The sequence below is a fragment of the Lacerta agilis genome, chromosome 16 (assembly GCF_009819535.1).
Source record: "Lacerta agilis isolate rLacAgi1 chromosome 16, rLacAgi1.pri, whole genome shotgun sequence".
Lineage (NCBI taxonomy): Eukaryota > Metazoa > Chordata > Lepidosauria > Squamata > Lacertidae > Lacerta > Lacerta agilis.
In genome coordinates, this window is record NC_046327.1 from 31,799,440 (window position 1) to 31,819,561 (window position 20,122).

General features: G+C 46.4%; 1 protein-coding gene and 1 long non-coding RNA gene across 8 annotated transcripts in view; both read right to left on the reverse strand.

Moving 5' to 3' along the window:
- Positions 1-20,122, reverse strand: part of NFIX (nuclear factor I X) — a 237,736-nt gene that overhangs the window by 178,736 nt on the left and 38,878 nt on the right. For 2 of the 7 annotated variants that reach the window (XM_033173025.1, XM_033173021.1), the window contains exon 1: positions 14,693-14,981. In XM_033173025.1, the coding sequence (XP_033028916.1) occupies positions 14,693-14,719 (27 nt within the window). In that variant the 5' untranslated portion in view covers positions 14,720-14,981. Of the gene's footprint in view, positions 1-14,692; positions 14,985-20,122 lie in introns of those variants that run through there. The other 5 variants (XM_033173015.1, XM_033173017.1, XM_033173020.1 and 2 more) reach the window with 5 other exon arrangements.
- On the reverse strand, positions 4,723-7,482 carry LOC117060630. The gene is made up of 3 exons (XR_004428015.1): positions 7,269-7,482; positions 6,008-6,010; positions 4,723-4,733 (listed from the first exon to the last, which is right to left on the reverse strand). It is a non-coding gene; the product is annotated as an uncharacterized LOC117060630 (long non-coding RNA).

Genomic DNA, 20,122 nt, shown 5'->3' on the forward strand with positions numbered 1-20,122 from the left:
TCATCACCCGTTAAGTATCAGCATTGTTCCCCATTTATTTATTTTTTAAATCAAGCATAATTATCGCTAAAACACATTCCCTTAATTTTTCCGTCTAAAAAAGAGGTACAGTGCTGTAACACCATACTGCTATAGTGTTAATTTATTATGGCGCTATAACACTATACTATAATAATTTTCTTAGCATTATGTTGCTAAAGCACTATATCTCTCTTTCAGTAATATATATAGAGAGAGAAAGAGTCAGGAAAGTGTTTTAGCAACAATTAAAAGATCAATTAAAAAAAAAAACATGGCGCCCACCACAAATGCTATAATGGATGTGTGCTGAGCTGCGATAGGTTCGCATTGTTGATAAATCACTGCCTGTGTCAAAACCCTGCCCTTCTCAAAAGATAGGAGAGTAGAACCAAATACATCTATACCTGTTGAAGTTGTACCACTCCTTGGTTTTGTTTTGTTTTGTTTTGTTTTTGTGGGAAGGGGGCAATGGAATCAGACTTTCGAAGTCTAAGGAAAGGCAGGAGAATTTTATTTATTTATTAAATTTATACACCGCTTTCATCACAAGATCTTGGGGCAGTTCACAGAATAAAATGCAAGATAAAAACACAGGTAAATAACTGAAACCAAAACGACGAAACAATAAGAACCACCACAAAAATATAGGATGACAAGGACTGAAGAACAGTGCTGTGTGGATGCCTGATAAAAACAAACAAGCAAGTGAATGAAGCAATTCCACACCAAGTACCTCGCATTAGGCACCCATAACTAATCCTTCTTTGTATTCGGTGACTTTTGGATCTGAAGGCAAGAGGCTTTAATCCCAACCGAAGATCTGGAGATTGTGATACACCAGCCTCCTCTGTCTAGTGTCCTCCCTCGGTCCCAGCCAGCATAGCCAATGGTCAGGAATGATGGGAGTTGTAGTCCCAAACATTTGGAGGGCATCAGATTGGGGGCAGCAGTGCTACAGTTACCTGCTCTTCACAAACCCATTCAGCAGTGACAGAGAAACTGAATTGGGAATAGTGGCTCTCGGTTCAAAAGCATGCTACAACTTAAATAGAGTTGAGTTTTGGAAATCTGGATTCAAAATCAACCGGTCAGATGGTCTTGAGCAGGGCCTTTTATTTCAGCTTTACTTTCCAAGCTGTAAAATGGGAATAACTGTGGCCCACTTCATAGTGGCGGATGAAATGCAGGAGCAATTTCTTCCAGGCAGAGTCTTTGGAATGGAAGGGCTCTTAACAAGCAAATCTAGCTATCCCCTTTTCCTTGCCCATCTAAATTAGAGAACAGGGGGCCATTCCCTCAAGCAAACCCATGTGCCACACTGTCTTAATTATCACCCCACAGTCTTAGCTACTGCTGTAAATTAGTTCCACACAATGCTTCCCCTCCCACACAGATGCACGGCTTGTCCTTGCCTTGCCAGGGAAACACCACGGGAGTGGGTGAAAGTGGACAGATAACATAAATTCCCTAAAAGCAACAGTGGGTTCCCTTTCTCTGAGTGGCCAAATCTACCAGCTCCAGACACACTTAGACATATATACATCGCTTAAGCACATATACAAGACTCTAGTCTCCCGCCAGCGTTTGGAGAAATGTGTTTCTTCTCCTACAAGGGACAGACAACAGCCACAAGAAATCCTGACAGATGCTCAAATCACTACAATGCCCTTCCATGCTTCCCATTCATTTCTTTGGGGCTTGTTCAGAAGAGTTTCCGGCTGAACCGTACACCTTGTGAATATGTAGAATAAAGGTGGAACGGAAAGACGCCGTGGTCCAAAATGCCCCACTTGGTGCAATATAGTAGGAGATTTCAATATGAAAAATCCAGAATATCACACATGTCAGGACACAAACAGACATGAAATACCACCCCATCTCAACTCTCTTTCAAAATATCCTTCCCCTTTTACATCCAGGAATATTTTAGCACCCTTTGGCAAAACTGCCTCTAAGCAAAAAAAACAAAAAACAAAAAAATTAAAACTCCACTCTTTCATGAATATTTTATTCCTCAAGACATTCCTGTATATTAAGTTGTTGTTGTCAATTAAATTTCTAAATCACAAGGCAATTTACAAAATAAAAACATGAAAATGCATAACATACTATCCAAGTAAAACAATACCCCCCATCCAGATATTAAGTTTACATTTCAAACACAAAAATAACCCTCTCCTTTCCTTTCCTGGCAATGCTCCTGCTCTTTTAAGAAGGCTGAAATCCAACAGGTGAGGCTTTCCTCAGAAAGTCAGATAACGGGGGCTCTTCCATGTGCTGTACCTGTTGAATTTCTGCTTGCCAATCAAGGCGTTCCAGGCATAGGAATAGTTTTAATTATGATGACGATGATATGGCTTTTTATAATAATAAAAATGGGAGTCGGGAAGTGAAAAGGCAAGTAGATGTGTTTCATAAATGTATTAGACATATATAATATTACACTATAATATTGCACACCTGTGCTTGTGACGTCTGCAAAAAAAAAAAAGAGACAACAGTTAACACTATTAAGATCTACTATGACAGAAATGATGCTTGGGACATTATTTAACGCATAGAATCCACTTTTAAAAAAAAATCTAAATTGTCCCTTCCATTCAAAGGAGCGGGTGTAATAAATGTTTCTGGTTGACAATGCCCACATCAGACCTAAAAAGTGCTTTATCTGATGTTACCGAAGGGCAGACGCATGCATGGTCTCTTGCTAGAAGGAAACTTCTATGCCAGAGGGGGTGCTTTCTTGTTACTTTGTGCCACGAAGTACGTACAGGTGAAACTCGAAAAATTAGAATATCGTGGAAAAGCCCATTTATGTAAGCAATTGTTTTCATTAGCTACTGGAGTTTAATATATGAGATAGACTCATGACATGCAAAGCGAGATATGTCAAGCCTTTGCTTGTTATAATTGTGACGATTATGGCGTGCAGCTGATGAAAGCCCCAAAGTTGAAATCGTTAATTTGGGGGTTCTCATCAGCTGTACGCCATAATCATCACAATTATAACAAATAAAGGCTTGACATATCTCGCTTTGCATGTCGCGAGTCTATCACGTATATTAGTTTCACCTTTTAACTTGAATTACCGAAAGAAATGAACCTTTCCACGATATTCAAATTTTTCGAGTTTCAACTGTATGTCCTATACAGTCGCACTCAACAAATGATGTCGCAGGATGCCATTGGGGGCCTGATACCTAAGTAATGGCTTGCTTTGTTTTGCCGCACGCTAAGTTGAACCTGAGTGCCCTGAAGAACCTGAGGCGCTTCAGTTCGTGCGATACGAATGGATTTGCTAAAACCGGACGATGCAACGGCCGGCAGAAAATTACTCTCCCTTGCTAGATGCAGCCTCCATTTGCTTCTTTTGTTCTGAAATCCATTCTCTCCTGTTGGGGTTCATCTGCCACTCCCCTCCAAAGAGGCAGGCAGGGCTACAGAGCCAGCTCAAGCTGCCATCGCCTGCCATAGACAGATACATACACGTCGAGTAAAGTTGCACTAATCTGTGCAGTAAACCAGCCTCACTGGATACCAATTCCAGCAGGTGCAGATTATAAATTTATAGCAATCCGCTGCTTTACACTTTCAGAATTTATTTCATTTAGTGCACCATGCATTTTTAAACACTTGTCAAGCAACAGTGTGGGGAGGGAGAAGGGCTAAAAAGCCAGGCAAAATTCCCCCTTCTCCAGGAGGAATGTTATTGGGCCAGAGTCCCCCCCCCAAGAAAGTGCTTTCCCCCCCCACAAAAAAAATCAATTATGAAACAATGCTTGCTCTCCCCCCACACACACATCAACCCTCCTCCCTCATTCATTTTCTCTTTTGGTATTCTCTCTGAAATTTCAGTCCTTTTCAATTATTTAACCGCCCTTTACTTGTTTCTTTTAAGGTTTTTTTTTTAAAAAAAAAACCCACACCCTCCACAGCTGTTTTTATAAATACACATGTGAATAAATAGGTCTTTGACAGGAAGATGCCCTCTTTGCAGCAAATGAGTTCTTAGATTTATTGGAGAAGAAGGCGAAAAATTTGAATGTGACCAAACTCCAGCGGGCCTCTGTGATTTTTGCAGAAAAAGGTATTGTTCTGCCAGTGAGGCTGAACTGCACAGATCCTGCTCATCTGAGGTATAGTCATGTTCACCACTTTGTACGGCCTGCAGCCAGTAGAGAAGGAAATTAATGTCTGCAGAGCAAATGGATGCTAAAGTGCCCCTTTGAGAGCATTCTCATAGGCCAAGCAGGTCTGGGAAATATCCCTGTTTGAAGAGCCAATATCACATGGGGAAGGGCAACACCTCTGTGGGAGAACACGATATGCTTTTGAATATGGTAGGTTCCAACTCCAACCTCCCAATGGGTCTGGGAGAGGAAAACCCCATCTGAAATGCTAGCAGTCGGCAGAGAATGTACTGAGCTAGACGGAGCAATGGCCTGATTCTGTACAAGGGTTCCTGTCAGCAGATTCCTAGAGTCATGAAAAATCCACCTGAACTTTTCCAAGAGCTGCCAACACATAAAAGGGGCATCGCAGCACCTCTTCTTTATACAAATTACATGGAAAAGGGGGCCAGGCAGTAGATTTTCCAGACGAATATGAGTCAGAGTAAGCAGGGTTTTGGCTAAAGATGCCACCTTTCAGAAATCATGGGTATTGGTTTTCAAGCTGATGGGTGCTGCTAGTTTTAAAAATTATAATTCTCCCTGTCCTCCAAAACGGGATTTTGGTTTTCTTATGAATGCTATTTGGCTCCTTCGCTGTCTTTCCCCTTTATCTTTTTCCTGGCATTGCTTAACTCTCCCAGCAAAGATGCATGACACTCTCTCTCTCTCTCTCTCTCTCTCTCTCTCTCTCTCTCTCTAAGAATCCACTGCAACCACTACAAGAGTCATAACCGCCATATTAGTACCACAAAGGATTCTGTGGTTGGGGTGGAGCAACCAAGCAGGCCCCCCTATTATCCCCAGGCCTCAGTTATCCAAAACACCTAGCAAGCTGAAATCAAATGGTAATCCAATACAAGCCGTTACCCAAACGGCTGCATTGAATTAAGTTGTGCCATACAGTTAATTCTGTGCCCCTAACTCACTGGCTGGGGGGTCGAAGAGACAGCATTTCGCTTTATCAAAAGGTCCCTAATGAGGGGCAACAGTCAGAAGCATCTGAAACAGTGATTAAGACTTTCCAAGCCCTTTCAGGGGCCTGATTTATACCTTGTAGTGGCATTTAGACACAGGCCCTGAAAGGGGTGGGCTGCTTGCCGTCCCACTGACGACAAGGACCTTACTTACTTGGCATATGGGAAAGCAGTGCATAATGCATGAAGGCCGCAGACTTGAGGATGGCTGCCTCCTTCCCCAACGTATCGAGGAACATCATCACTTGGCAAACATCTGCACAATCTAGACGGAGGGATGGAAACAGAAAAACCTCCCCATCCATCTCCCACCACCACCTCGAGCCCCTGAAACCCAGAGGCAATCGAGAAAATGCTGTCTGACTAGGGCTGGATATCACTGAAGTCTGTATTTTATAAATCAAGTTTGGGAAAGGGAGGGAGAGTGCACAAGAGAAGTTTGAAAGAATAGCCGAGTCAAGGAGCACCTCCGCGCCCCACAGACAGTCACTGCGAGGCTAGGCAACGGTTAGCTAAACAAAATTAGGGGACGTGGATTTAATGAAGATTAGCAGGGGCTGGGATAAGCTGAGTGCTTCTTGCCATATTTGCTGTACGCTTGGGAACATGACCTCATTCTGGATAAATGAGTTATTTGGAGAATCAGAGCTCGAATAAACAAGTCTCCATGCATAGATTTTAGGCATATGGGCTGGCATTCTGTCTGCCAGATCCAACAGAAGTCTGTGGAAGCTGCCCCAAAAATCAGGATCCATACGTTGAAATGTGTGTGAAACGCTGCATGTGCCAGGCCTGCAACCAGCCTTGGTTAAAAAATAAAATAAAATAAAGGAAGGCAACATCCTCCATGTAAAGAGGAACATATATGCAAACAGTCACATATTCAAGGGGGAATATTGCTAAATGGAGTGGGATTTTTTGATTTATATAATTGTGTGTGATCCATAGGCTAGAAAGAACAGGTACATAGGTTTGTGTCTATGTAGATAACAATTTGCTTCATGAATGTTTGCTGTCTACATATGCCATGCAAGCACATACCTAGCTACGCATTAAAATGCATGTGTGTGGCGAGGGGGGCGAGGCGCTGTAGTAAGACAAAGGCAGGTATGCCAGCATATGTTTATATTTTATGGGCACATTATCAAGTGTATATGCATGTGGGTATACGTGCAATGTTTCTTGCGTACAGTTGCAGTCTACTCCAGAGTTGCCCTATTAAAAACAATGGGCCATTTCCAAATCTTGTGGGCGGTGGATTGTGACGGTTCCTATTTTTGGGTTATTCTAAATGGCAGGAACCCATGATAAATATACAGTGAGCATTACACCAAACACAAACAAATGCATGCAAACACCATTCTGCTGTGGTTGCAGCCACACGGTCAGTGAAAGCAAGCTTCTTGAAGTTCCCACATAGGCCTTTCTCCCACCTTCGGTATACGGTCAGGCTTGCACCATACACAAAGTTCATCTGCAAATATATATATATATATATATGTATATATGTGCCATATGCTCTCAAATAATTGCCCAATTAAGTGCGTTGTTCTTGCAATATCAAATACACATTGATTTATAGGCTCTTTCTACATAAGCTATGCAATCAAAAGCCGAGCGGCTCACCTTTCTTCCTGCAGCATTTAGAAACTGCATCCTAATACTGAAAGCAACTTTCAAAAACAAAATCTCAGGAGCTTTCAAAAGCTAGTAGTAGAAGAAGAAGGAGAGGGGAAAGAATCCATTCAGTAGAATTAGTCGTCCTAAGTTTTTGGTATGCATTGTACACACCAAAAAAAGCCAAAGCAAGAAAGACGACACAAAACAACCCATTTATGGAGCCTCCGTTCATCATTCACATGAAAAGAAAAGTTGTTTACAGTTTGCAATTAAGTTTCTATTGATAGTCCCAAACTGCGAAAGTTTATAAATATCTTAATGAATTGTTTGTAAACTCACCTGAATGCTCGTTTCAACACTGCATAAATGTTTATTTATAGCCTCACTAATTCCAGACTCCTTTATTGCCTGGTGCATTGTTCAGTTTTGCTTTGTGTTTGCATATATCTTGATACTTTCAATTTTCCTCACCATAACTCACCAGTCCTCACAGCCCACAACACAAACACATGAAATCTGTTATTGATATTTCACATTTTAATGGAAATATTCCAGCCACATTCCCACCCACCCCAGGAAAGAATCTATGGCCAAATTCCCCTTGAAAGGTGAAGGGACATGTAAAATTCAGCCGATAAAATTTTTCCTTAAAACTGAAAGAGCTGAATAGAAGAGAGCAGCCACATCTCCGAGGCTTTGTGGAACATCTGATCGATTTGATCAGAGTGCTCCAGGGCGTTACACAGAGGCAAAGCTTTATAAAGTACTTTCGATCATTCAAACAGTTGCATGCACATGTGGAGATTCTTCCAGTGAGGTTCACAGAAGAATGCAGTGCAAATGCAATGCAAAGCGAATAAAAGCACCCGTAGAATCAGTCCTGAAGCTACAGTGGAAAAGCAACAAGCTATAGACGTCATGAGAACACATCCAAATTTGCTACAGGACTCGGGTGCGAGGCACTCCAATATCGCACTGATAAACAGATAGAAAGAATAGTCTTCTGCACTGCCAGACAATCGTATATTTTGGTATTGCAAACAATCTCTTGAAACAGAGCCAGGGGAAGTGATAGGCTGGACAGCATTAGCTCATTTGTTTTCACCGTTCAAGTCCCCTCTTGGCAAACAATGTCATTTTCCAAAGATTTGTCTTTTAGCTTTAAGAAAGGCAGAAAAGGCAGAAAGAAAGAAAGAAAGAAAGAAAGAAAGAAAGAAAGAAAGAAAGAAAGAAAGAAATGCTAATAATTCATAGTATTCCAGCCAACTTTTACTGTCCAAGTGTCAAGGACAGGGGTAGTGAAACTCTAGCAAATACTGTCATTAACTGTTTGGTTTGCATTAGTTTTCTATGTAATTATATGTATGTTTAATTTTACATTTATACAGCCCTAATCTTTGGGACAGGGCAGGTTAGAAATGTGCAGTCCTAAAGTCTACTCAGAAGTAACTCCCACTGAGTTCAACAAGAATTGCTCCCAACTGCAGATATAAGAATGCAGCCTAAACAAATAATAGATGACTGTCAAAGAAAACAAGCTACTCACCCTAACTTCAAAAATCCACCAAATATAGGAATGTAATAGCGACTGCCGTATACAGTTCAGCAGCTCCATTCCATATTTCAAACCAATTCCATAGAAGGGCCACAATCATCCCTACAGCCAATTATTGCTCTGACTGTACACAACTGATATCACACATATCTTGTTCTTAATGTCTTGGTATCTGCAAATAAACAACTGGTCTCATTAAGATATTGTCTTAAGACTATATAATAAATATATTATTGTCCCAATTTCTTCAATATTTGCATGCAGAGGCCTACATTTGCCTATTAACTGCCAGTTTCTTAATGCAGTTTCTGAGCCATTCTAAATGTGAAGAGCATGTGAACAGTTGCGCAGATAGATAGCTTGAAAGTGCTGCTAACGTGTACATCTGAATGAGAGGAGTTTCTACATTTAAGCACAAAAGCAGAATATCGGCGCCAGTCACACCCAAAGCGTGTGTCCCAAAATCCCTTGTAATTTTGCAGAGCATATTGGGGCATCTTTGCACACTCGGACAGATTCACACCTGCACTCTGTACAATGTTGCACAAGGTTACAGGCTGCATCTCTCAGATCAGCTTCTGCAGTCATCTAGATCAGCAAAATGTTTGAGGGCAGACAAGAAATGTTCTGAAGAAGTGTGCATGCACACGAAAGCTCATACCAAGAACAAACTCAGTTGGTCTCTAAGGTGCTACTGGGAAGAATTTTCTATTTTGTTTCAAGAAATGTTCTGTTGCGCTACACATACTCTGCCATTATGATATTCACCATCTATTATGTGTTAGGGTATTCCATATTATACACTAATGCTATATATGGCCCTACCCCTAGAGGCTACCTGTACTATATAGAGGCTTATCTGTACATAAAAGATATAATGGCAACACAAGACCGCAATATAGATTATAACCATGATCCAAACCAACTCTGCAACTACTCCTGATTCTGATTTAAAAAAAATAAAAATCTGCCTTCTTCTTTTTATCTTAGACATGCACAGAAAACACATATTGCCTGATATGGCCCTTTGTGAAAACCTGCCGTTATTCTGAATTGCAAATACAGGTAATGTTAGGAAGTTATACAAAATTATACAAAATTTGTAACTCTCGCCCCTACACATACACATCCTCTGCTGCGTAACAGACACCCTTCAAATAAAATGGCATTCTACATGCTGTCGATTCAATATTAGCAGCCTGATTTTACGTTGCGTATGCTTTGAGCTCCCAGCAAAACTAAAGTCTCAGATAACAAACTTCTAGAAAGGAGAACAGATCTAATGTGGGAACCACAATGAAAGTGCAAAAGAGTCCAACATTCCACCACATAATAAATGAAAAACTTCTGTGGCGGTGGCCACTTCAGGAAAAATGTGACTGCAAGGGCATGACGATAATTTCAGGTCTGTGTACAATACCCCGGGAACTTGGGCAAACACCGGCTGCCGAAAACATTAATGCAAGTCAAAAGCTGTGCAAGCAAAACTCCAAGCTAACTGAATGGATCAAGCCCGGTTATAGTACAAGAGGCAGCTGGGGTCAATCCAAGCTGGACAGGATTGGGCTACAAGATAGCCTTTTTATGGTATGAGATGCATCAGTTGAGCGAATGGAATGTCACCTGGGAAAAGTGGGTGCCCTACAGGGTTCAGAATGGGATGGGTGATTTGGAGGGTAGTCACGAGCAGTATGAATATCCACAAGGGAAACAAAATATCAGGCCTACAAAATCGTAACAAAATAAATCTAGTTCAAAAGGGGGGGGGGAGAAGCCTCTCTTATCTACTGAGGGCATTTGCCATGGATCAACCCAGGTTTGTTTAATTCAGTGTTTTTCAACCTTTTTTGGGCAAAGGCACACTTGTTTCATGAAAAAAATCACGAGGCACACCACCATTAGAAAATGTTAAAAAAATTAACTCTGTGCCTATATTGACTATATATAAAGTAATTCTCTTGAATTTTTCAATTTTTCCCACGGCACACCAGGCAACATCTCGCGGCACACTAGTGTGCCGCGGAACAGTGGTTGAAAAACACTGGTTTAATTCACCGGGCACAAATAAAGGGCAACTCTTTAAAGGAGCACAAGGTTTTCCTTCCCAGAGGCAGAAACGAAACTGGACTCTCTGCCTTGGCAATGACCCAGGGGCAAGACAAAAAGCACAGAACTGAACACAAGGATTCCTCTTTTCAAAACCGCCACCTTAAATTCGCTTTGCCCATAGGCCCTGCAAGTTAAGTACTCATCTACACTAAAACAGGTAGCAAACAAAATACTAAAAAGGGGCCTTATATTGCATTACTATGACAGCACAGCTTGAATGACACATATGCTACAGAAATATGTGTACATCTCCTTATACTAACAATTAATGGACTTCTCTCTTTTGATTGATCTTCAGGTGTGTGTCCCCCGCAGCTATTTTATAGGTTTGTGGCTGTTTTATAAGTTTCAATGTTTTGTAATCTGTCTTTATAATTAGATGGGCCAAGGGGGAAAATTTACATTAAACTAACTGAACAAATAAATATGGCCCTGGGTTGTTTTTACAAACTGAGATAAAAAGCAGGTAGTTGTTGAGGAACCAGCCTTTAAGATGTAGTCCATACATCTCAAATCACATGTTTAGGATTGTTCTCTTAGGTAGCTCAAGAAATATTTATTTTTAGCCTCCAAAAGGCAGAGAAATAATTATATGCCAATAAAGGCATTTTAAATTGAATTATCTGCCGGTAGGATTTTTAGGTATCAACTTTGCTTTTGTGTATGTTTTACATGTGATTGTTGCTTTGTTATGTTGATATTTCTATTTGGATTTTTCATGCGCTACTTTTGGAGGAGTTTGCAAGTGGGAAGGGGCAGGACACCCTTAGATGTTCCACTGGAAGAATGTTTGGGTAAAGCAAAATAAAGGAGGAATTGTTTATAATATGGAATATATTGCAGAAAGTGTAAACATTTATAAAATGGAATATGCCTGAGTTGTTCTGCATTTCATACAACAACATATGCATGTGTGCATGCCTGTGCACTAAGCTAAAAAAAGGGAGAGAGTTAATATATATATTTAATTGTAAACATATTCTGTGCACAATATTTTAGAGCCACCAATTCTGACAAGCATATAAGTATTGGAACGTGCTTCCAGCGCCTAGCTCAATCCCTCAAACTATATTCATAATCATAGATAATATACAGTATATATATTTGCTACACATGGAAGAGATCTTATCAGTACAGTGAGCAGCAACGCGCTGCTAAAACTGTAACTTGGTTGGGGTAAGAAAAAATGTATTTCAGAATTGATACTCTGCTTGCCACTCGTCTGTAAGAGTTAAAAAATAACACTTCTCCTCGCATACGAATATAGCTTTTCTTTCCCTACGCTGCGCGCCAAATCCAACCCTGGAAACTATCTCCTAGTCACCAATATTTCTGAGAATAGTCCGTGTAGGAAGATGGGGTTTGCGGCGACAGCGTCTCCCACTTGGATCCCCGAGAAGGCGGCAGAAAGTTTGCCACGGATCTCCGCGCGGGACGCGACCTCGGGAGGCCGGCCGAGCTGCTTCGGGGGCATCCAGACGCCAGACGGTCAGGAATATCCGGACGGGGCTTCCAAGTTTCACGCACCTCGGGTTGCCTTCGCTTAAAAACAAGCCCAACGCGTGGAAGTGGCGCGCAGCTAGTTCTACCCTTCCCCTAAATATGTGCGTCTGTGTGTCTACCCGAGGCGACCTTTCAAATAAGTCTGTGGGATTTCCAAATATAATTTTGGGAGCCGCAAAAGTAAATGGTGGGGATTTTAATTTTTTTTTTTTTTTTTTTACTTTGGATTCCCGCGTTAATAGGGGCAGCGGAGGGAATTCGGTGTGTGTGTGTGTGTGTGTGTGATGAGCTGCAACTGAAACGCTTCTCTCAACTTTCGACTTCCCTCCGGCTCTGGAAGCGAAGTGAGGCCGGGCTCGCTCCGGCTCGGATTGCTTTTTCCCGCTTCCCGCGGCGGGCGAGCCAGAGGAATCGCGCGGAAAGAGACCCGGGACCCCTTGCTCTCCACCCCAGATCCTCTACTCCCTCCCATCCACTCCCCGCGCACAATATTTTTGCCCTTGCCGGACGGCGAAAAGGAGCTTGGGGGGACGACGACGGGGAGAAGGAGAGCCCTGTCGGCCTGGGAAGAAGCGAGCTGCTTCATCTAGAGCAGCCTGTGCAATCGGACCCGTCGCAACTCAGGCGGGCCAGTGATTGGAAGGGGGGGCGCAGAGTGAGACTCAACAGGCTGGCACCCGGCTGCGGGTCTGGCAGGCGAAAGGCGGCGAGGTCCAGGCTGCTCCATCATCATCATCATCACTACTATTCTGCTGGACTATCCTCTCTGCCCCGCACCCCACCCCCTTCTCTCCAGGCTGAGCTTTGCCCTCCCCGTCCACTTATCGCGCTTCTTGATGTCCACACACCACTTATCACGCGAAGGCAAGAAACAAAACTCTCTCCCTCTCCAGATGCCTGATTCGGCATAGCGGGGTGGGGTTTGGGGGGTTTGAGCGGGTCTCCGGCTCTTCTCGGCTCCTCATTACATATATTTCCAAAGTAATTTCTCTCTCTCTGCCCCCCCCCCTCCGCCCCTGCGCGCGCGCGCCAGTCTCCGCGCCGCGGCTCCTCTCCGCGCGCCTCTCCTTCCCCTGGGACGCGCCGCGCCGAGGCGGCTCCGCCAGGCACTTCGGCTTCGGGGAGAGAACTTGAGCGGGCAAGCCAAGCGGGGTCGGGTTGGGTGCTTTGCTTTGCGCTCCATTAAAAAAGTGGGGGTGGGACATTTCTCTTCCCTTCTCTCTCTCTCTCTCTCTCTTCCCCCCCCCCACCCGCAACTAAGACGGAGCGAAGCAGAAATATGCCAAGAGCGCTTCCTCGGGTATGGAGGGTGGGGAGGGTGTTTGGCTGCTCCCGCTACGGAACCGCATTTTTTTTTTCCAATGGCGCCAATTTTCTCGCTCGCAGAAAAATAATAAAAGCGCCGCGCAAAAGTCCTCTTCTCTTTCCCCCACCCCAAATGCGCCCGACCTGCATTCCTGGAAGGGCCGTTTGAGCGTTTGCTTATTTATTTAAGGAAACCGACGGAGGGGGCCGAAATGGACGAGAGTTGTGGCAACAGTGTCATCTACCTGTCCCCGTTCAAGAAAGGAGCGGGAGGGAAGTGTAGCTTGTGAAATAAAATATAAAAGTACCCCCACCCCGCTATAAAGTAAGGAGTTTCTGATTTTCGCCTAAGCTCCTTTTCTCGAAGCGGCGGGAGAGAGGGAGGCGGGGGGCGGGAGGAAGCAGAGACCCAAGTCAAGGTTGGGACTAAACGCAGCCGCCGCCGAAATAATAAAGATTATCTCTTTCCCCCCCCACCACCACCCCGCCCGCGCGCCGCCTTTGCCTGGAATCCCCTCCCAGCGCCCCCCCTCTCCCCCTCCCTCTCCCCAGCAACTCCTCCGATGCCCACCCAGGGCAACCTCCGACGTGCGACGGCACTTCTCCGCGGGCGGAGAGCACGGGCATATCTCAAAATCGCTCAACTTTAGAAACTTATCTTTCTCCTGCTTCCCCCCCCCGGCCGCACAAGGCAGCCCCCCCTCCCGTTTCGAGCGACAACCTCGCATTTCTCCCGCACATTCTTTTTTGACGCCCCCCACCCCTAATGCAACCAGGGTCTCAACCCGCCACTTGGCCACCCAGCCCGGTTTCCCGTCTCCTCCTCCCCCTCGCACCCCATGCGCGCCCCCCCCCGCTCTTTACATTTCTTGAAATAAATTTGGGAGAAGCGCCATTTTCTGAACTCCTAAACCCATGTGCAGCGAATATAACAAAGAGCTTGGAAAGATGCCATCTCTCCCCTCTCGGCTCTCTCCAACCCCCTCTCCCCCACTTCTCCTTTGCAAGGAGGACTTAGAGAGGGAGGGAGGGCGGGAGGGAGGGGAGGGAAGGCGCGAGGGTCCCTTTCTTCCGCAGCGAAAGCGCGCAAAAGGAGGCAGAAATCAACCCTCGCACCGGCGGCGGCGGCAGCGACAACAAACGCCGCGGCAGAGCGAGCGAGGCAGCCGGGAATCCGAGGCAACGCCGCGCTGCGAAGGGGGGGGGGAGGAGAAAGGGGGAGGAAAGAGGGGGAGGGGAGGAGGACAGACAACAAACAACAACAACAACAACACCACAACGCGCAAACAGCGGACAGAAGCGGCCCCCGGCTCCTCTGGCTCGCCTGTCCCAGCAAGGGAGCGAGAAAGAGGCGCTCTTCCCCCCCCCCCACCCGCCACCCTCTCTCCCCCCCTCCCTCCCTCCCTCCACCGCGAGCTGGGCTGGCTGGTTACCTGGGTCAGGCAGTATGGGGAGTACATGGTTACTTGGGGGCTTTGCTTTTGCGGGACTGGGTGTTCACAAGGCGAGCAGCGGCATAGCTCAGGCGGCGGCGCTGGGTGCTCTCGCGTCTCTATCTCTCTCTCTCTGTGTAGCAGTGGCGGCGGCGGCGGCTCCTTCTCGCGCTGCCTCTCGCTCTACTCCATGCTGGTCTGTAACCCCGCCTCGGAGCTCTGAAAGTGAAAGTTTAGACAAAGTTTGGAACGGAGAACACTTTTGCCTTGGGAGAGAGAGAGCGAGAGCGAGAGAGAGCGAGGAGGGAGGAAGAAAAAAAAAGAGTCCAGCCTTTGAGAGCTCCCTCCCTCCCACTCGCCGCCCCCCCCACCCGCCCATACACAACACACACACACACCACACCGGAGGCGCGCGGAGGGGGGGGGGGAGAACCACACGCACACTTTGCGCTCAGAAACACTCCCTGGCTCGTTAGGAAGTTTCGGATTCCTTTGAAGAGCAGATATTAATGGTAATCTCCAAACCACAGAAAGATGAATGCCATCTAGCCAGGGTCTCTCTCTCGTCTCGTCTCTCCCTAACCCCCACACCGTCCTCCGTTTGGGGAGATTTTTTGCTTTTGCTACAGAGGTGTGCGGGGGAGCGGGAATGGCTAACGGCCGCAGAAAGAGAGGCTTTTTTAAAAAAGAAGAAAAAGGCAGGAGGATCGTGGGCACAAGATTAAAAAGAGAGAGAGAGAGAGAGAGAGAGAGAGAGAGAGAGAGAGAGAGACCTTGGCTAAAGTGCTGGTCTCCCGTTGGTACCAAGCAAGAAATTACGGGTTGGTGGTGCCAGTTGTTGTGGCCAGGGTCTCCCTCTCCCCTCGGCGACATCCGAAGGGACGGGCAGTCGGAGAGTGAACCCCCCACCCCACCCCGCAGCCTGGTTGAGGGAAATCGCGTTTTCTGCCGTTTCAGGGAGGTCTGCGAGGTTTCGGCCTCGGCGTGGGGTGCCCTTCCGTTGCCCTCATCCTTGCTAGTTGGGAACCACAAGCTGCCAACTCTGCCAGAGACACACTTGGGGCAGGAGCGGAGCCGAGAGTCGAAGGGAGCCCCCGAGCAGAGAGAGAGAGAGCTCTGCTCTTCCGACGGCTGAACCGTCGCGCGCGCGTACGCACAAGCACACGGCTCCGCGATGGAGTGAAAAGGGGCTCGGGGTGTGTGGGGAGGTGTGCCCGTGGGGTTGGAGGGGTGCTGAGGCGCATGTGGCCTCCTGAGACAGAAGGCGGGAGACCACGGCGGGACCCCAGATCCCAGGGCTGAGGAATTGTGCCTGAAACTGAAGTGTGGCCCCGACGGGGAGCCGTTTGGGCAGTGGGGATCTTCCGCCACTAACCCCCCACCCGCCCCCCAAAAAATATATGCACCCGGCTTGGTCCCATCACTCTGTGGAAAGAGGAGAGGGACGCAAGAAGCTTTCTGGGTGCGTAGCGGGAGGAAGGAAGCCGAGCAGGCCTGACCTGGGTCCCGCCGGCCGTCGAGCAAGGCCGCCGACTTCTCCGGCCGGCGGGACCCAGGGCCCCGCTGCTGCAGCTGAAGGCGCAGGCCGCGACCGGCCGAGGGAAGGAGGGAGGCTCAAGTCCCTGCGAAGACGGAGGGAAGTTTCACCTGAGGAAATCCGCCGTGAAAGACCTCCTTTGTCCGCCGGCCAGGCTGCCAAGGCCGGGTGCGGGCCAGGGGCTTGCGCCGCCGATCCAGGTTCAAAAGGCCAGGACCTGGACCGGGGTGTGTGTGTGTGTTTCTGGGGTGGATTTCCCATCTTTCTATGCGTGAGGAAGATGATGAGGGCGGCGACGCTGCGCTGGCGAAAGCGCTCCAAGGAGAGCAACATCCCCGTCGGTGGTTTTCGGTGCCATCCTCAAGCCCCGCGCCCCCTTCCCCGCTTCCCAGCCCGAGTCTGCTGCTGCTTTCGGAGGGGGGTGATGACCAGGCAGGCGCCTCCGGCAGTCCCAGGCCAGGTAGAGAATGTCTTCCCTTTGGGTCTTTCGGACTGCGAGGAGGAAACGGCCTGCTTTTACGCCATATATTTCCCACCGAAGGGATGCACAAGACGAAAATAACCAAAAGTTTTCTCCAGAAAAAAAGAAAAGTTAAAAAAAAAGTTACACACACGCGTAATTTTACATATTGCCATATTCAGCGTTTCGCTTCAGGAAACTGCCCCAGGAATGCATATACACATGGCAGGTCTGGAAGACAAGGAAACCCTGCCTCTCTTTTATCCTCACTGCAGGCTGCCATTCTGGACCCCATTACCTGGAAGTAAACCCCATTGAAGTCAATGTGACTGATTTCTGAGGACTGCACTGTCAGGGCCATGACTTCCCCCAAGTAATAACTGGGAATTGTGTTTTCCAGAGTGGTTGATAATCCTTCCAGAGTTGCCTAACTGCTTGCAACAAAAACACACACACACAGCCTAAGCTTTCATAGGGAAAGGAGGTATGGCGCCTAATCCAGTGTGGGTCTGCAGTGTAGATGTGCCCCTGTTTCCATAGCAGAGGCAGGATTTGAACCGAATCCAGGTCTGCCCAGCTTGCAGGCAGCCCAACTTGGCATGCAAATGGAAGGGCCCAGTGCCCCAAATAACAAACATGAGCTCCTAAACTGAGGCTGTCGCAAGAGCATGCGGCAGTCCAAAAAGCACCAGCAACGGGCTGCTTTGTGTGGATGATCGAGTTTCCTGCAGTGGTGGAGATGGGGAGGAATTTACCCTCCTATTTCAACAGAACCCTTAAAAACTGGTGAATTTCTTATAGCATAAAGTTTCATGGCCTACAGCCCACTTTACCAGAATCTTAATGGGGATTCTCCCCCAGTCTCTCTTCTGGGTGGGAGTTATGGACAGTGCAACTGTTGTTGTAGTAACATTATTATTATTATTATTATTATTATTATTATTATTATTAATATACCACCCTTTATCATGAGATCTGAGGGCAGTTCACAAACTAAAAAACAAGTAAATAATTAAAAACAAAACAGAAAAAAACCTTCCCACAGTGTAAAGGAGGGGCAAATTACCTTATAAAATCCCCCATCATTCTCTCTCTCCCCCTCCCTCCCTCCCCCCCTCTCTCTCACACACACTGCATTCAATTGCCACCTTCAACGCAGTTCCTATTCCTGATGGTGCAGCAGCAGCAGCAGCAGCTGAGAAATGCTCAGCCTTGTCTGGCATTATTGTGCCTCTTTGACCATTTCTGCCTAAGCAAGGCAGGTAGAGAGCAGCTAGGGTTATAATGTGCCCAGACCATTGGCTATGTGTACTCTACAACCCTGGCTGACTTGGCTTGTGAACTTGCCTTTGGACTATAGACAGTCAAGATGGTAATTCCAGATAACTTACAATTTTCAAGTGGGATAGATCCAATCATATACCAGCAGATTCTGATTGTGCAGTTAACAGGGGACAAGAAGTCACTTCCAAATACAATGTGTGAGGTTTATGAGGTTTGCTGTGAGAGCAAGTTGAACCTCGGCATCCTCTGCTGTAAGGGACTTAACGGATGACACAGCAAAATGTCTTGGGACACCTCTGGGTAGGAGGGTGAAGAGGCAGGGCCCTTCTGGGCCATTGCTGTCTTTGCAGGTGGGATTAACCACATATCAGCAAATTCAGGTTGTAAAAAGTGGATTTGGGCTTCTCACACAGCAAACGGGCTTCCCACAAAAAAGTGTAGAGGACTTTTTGCAGTAAAGACAGTGCAAAGAAAATGGGGTGACAGTTGCTTGGCACAACATCGGATTGCTCAGTAAACAGCGAGCATTGTATCACCTCCCTGCAAACTTTTTGCAAACAAATCTAGATGAACGCTCAATAAACAGGTCATGTGGAAGTGACCAGGGCCTCTGCTAAATATTGCCAGTTCCACAGCATCCCTAGGAGCTGCTGGTGATGCGGACAAGGGAATGTGATACATGCCTTCCCATCTACCTCTAGGGGGCACCGTTTCCAATCCACTTCTATTCGGGACAGACAAAAAAAAAAAAACCCGCAACTAGAAAGACAATTGACATTTCCAACAGGCAAGGGTGTCTCCAGATCACCTCTATTTCTGGTTATCATAAAGCTGAAATATTAACCACAGCAAAAGCGTCACTTCTCTTAACCTTAAAATGGCAGAGTAAATGACCAGTTGATGGGTACGCAGTTTGACAAATATTCAGATAACATCTGTTATGGTTTGATGTTAGAGTGGGAAGAAGTAACAGGTATGGGCTCTCACTATTCTAATGCTCATGCTAATAAGCATCTCGACCAGTGATGCATTCATTGATTGGGGATGGGGAAGCAGTAGCTCTTCAGATGTTGTAGGATTCAAACTCCCATCAGCCCCAACCAGCATGGCCTGACAGTAACGCAGCAACACCTGGAAGGCCCCAGATTCCCCACTCCAATATAGATGACTTACCCATGGAAATGCTTATGACCATTCCATCATGATACACAGGCAGTGTAGATAGAAACAAAACTGAGAAGAACTGCACGCTCTTTTGAGGAAGCGATTAGAATTCAAAGTGGCCATGGGGAACTTGGCTGGAACATGGTAGAAATAGAAAGCAGTGGGTAAAAGGCAGTTAAGTGATCTCACTGTTAGAAGGATCCGAGGGTGGGGAAAAATCCACCATAAAGCTAAATATGAACCAGCAGTCTGATGCTCTTCCACAATAAAATAAAATAAAGTAAAATAAACCAAAAAGGCAAGTAAAATTTTGGATGCTGGAACAGAAGCTTTGTATCCAAGAAACAGGAACTCAGCATTCCACTTGAGTCAGCAACGGCCAGGCTCCCCCGACTCCCCCTCCCCCCAAAAGTCACATACGCCACCTCAGAATCCAGTGTGGAGATCTATACTCCAAGGAAGGCACCAATCACATGAGCCCCCCCCCCCATGCTAAACAATACTCTGCTGCTGTATGCCAGAGGTCACATATCAAGGAGCCCCAGGATGGTCAAAAGCTAAGTCAATTTCTAGGACAAAGGACAAACCATACATGACACGCAGGGTTTTTGTTTTGTTTTGTTTTTTGAACTTTTCACTGATATCTGTTTTAATGAAAACCACAGCAGGAGACTGCAGTCTTGAGTAAAATATTTGCCAATGGGAAGGAGGTGCTTAACCCTTTTCTCCCTCAGTCCCTAAAACTTTTCCCTCATACAGAGAAAAGTAGCATGGTGCTTTTGAAGGACAGCCTCCATCCTTATGTACCTGCCCAAGCTTTAAGACCAACACCCAAGGTTCGGCTCTCTGGCTGAAGTACCAGGCTGGGTAGTACCAGGGACAGGGCCTTCCCTGTGGCGGCCCCATACCCAGGGCCGGCACGTCCATTTAGGCGAACTAGGCAGTTGCCTAGGGTGCCAAAATGGAGGGGGCGCTGGCCAGCCTG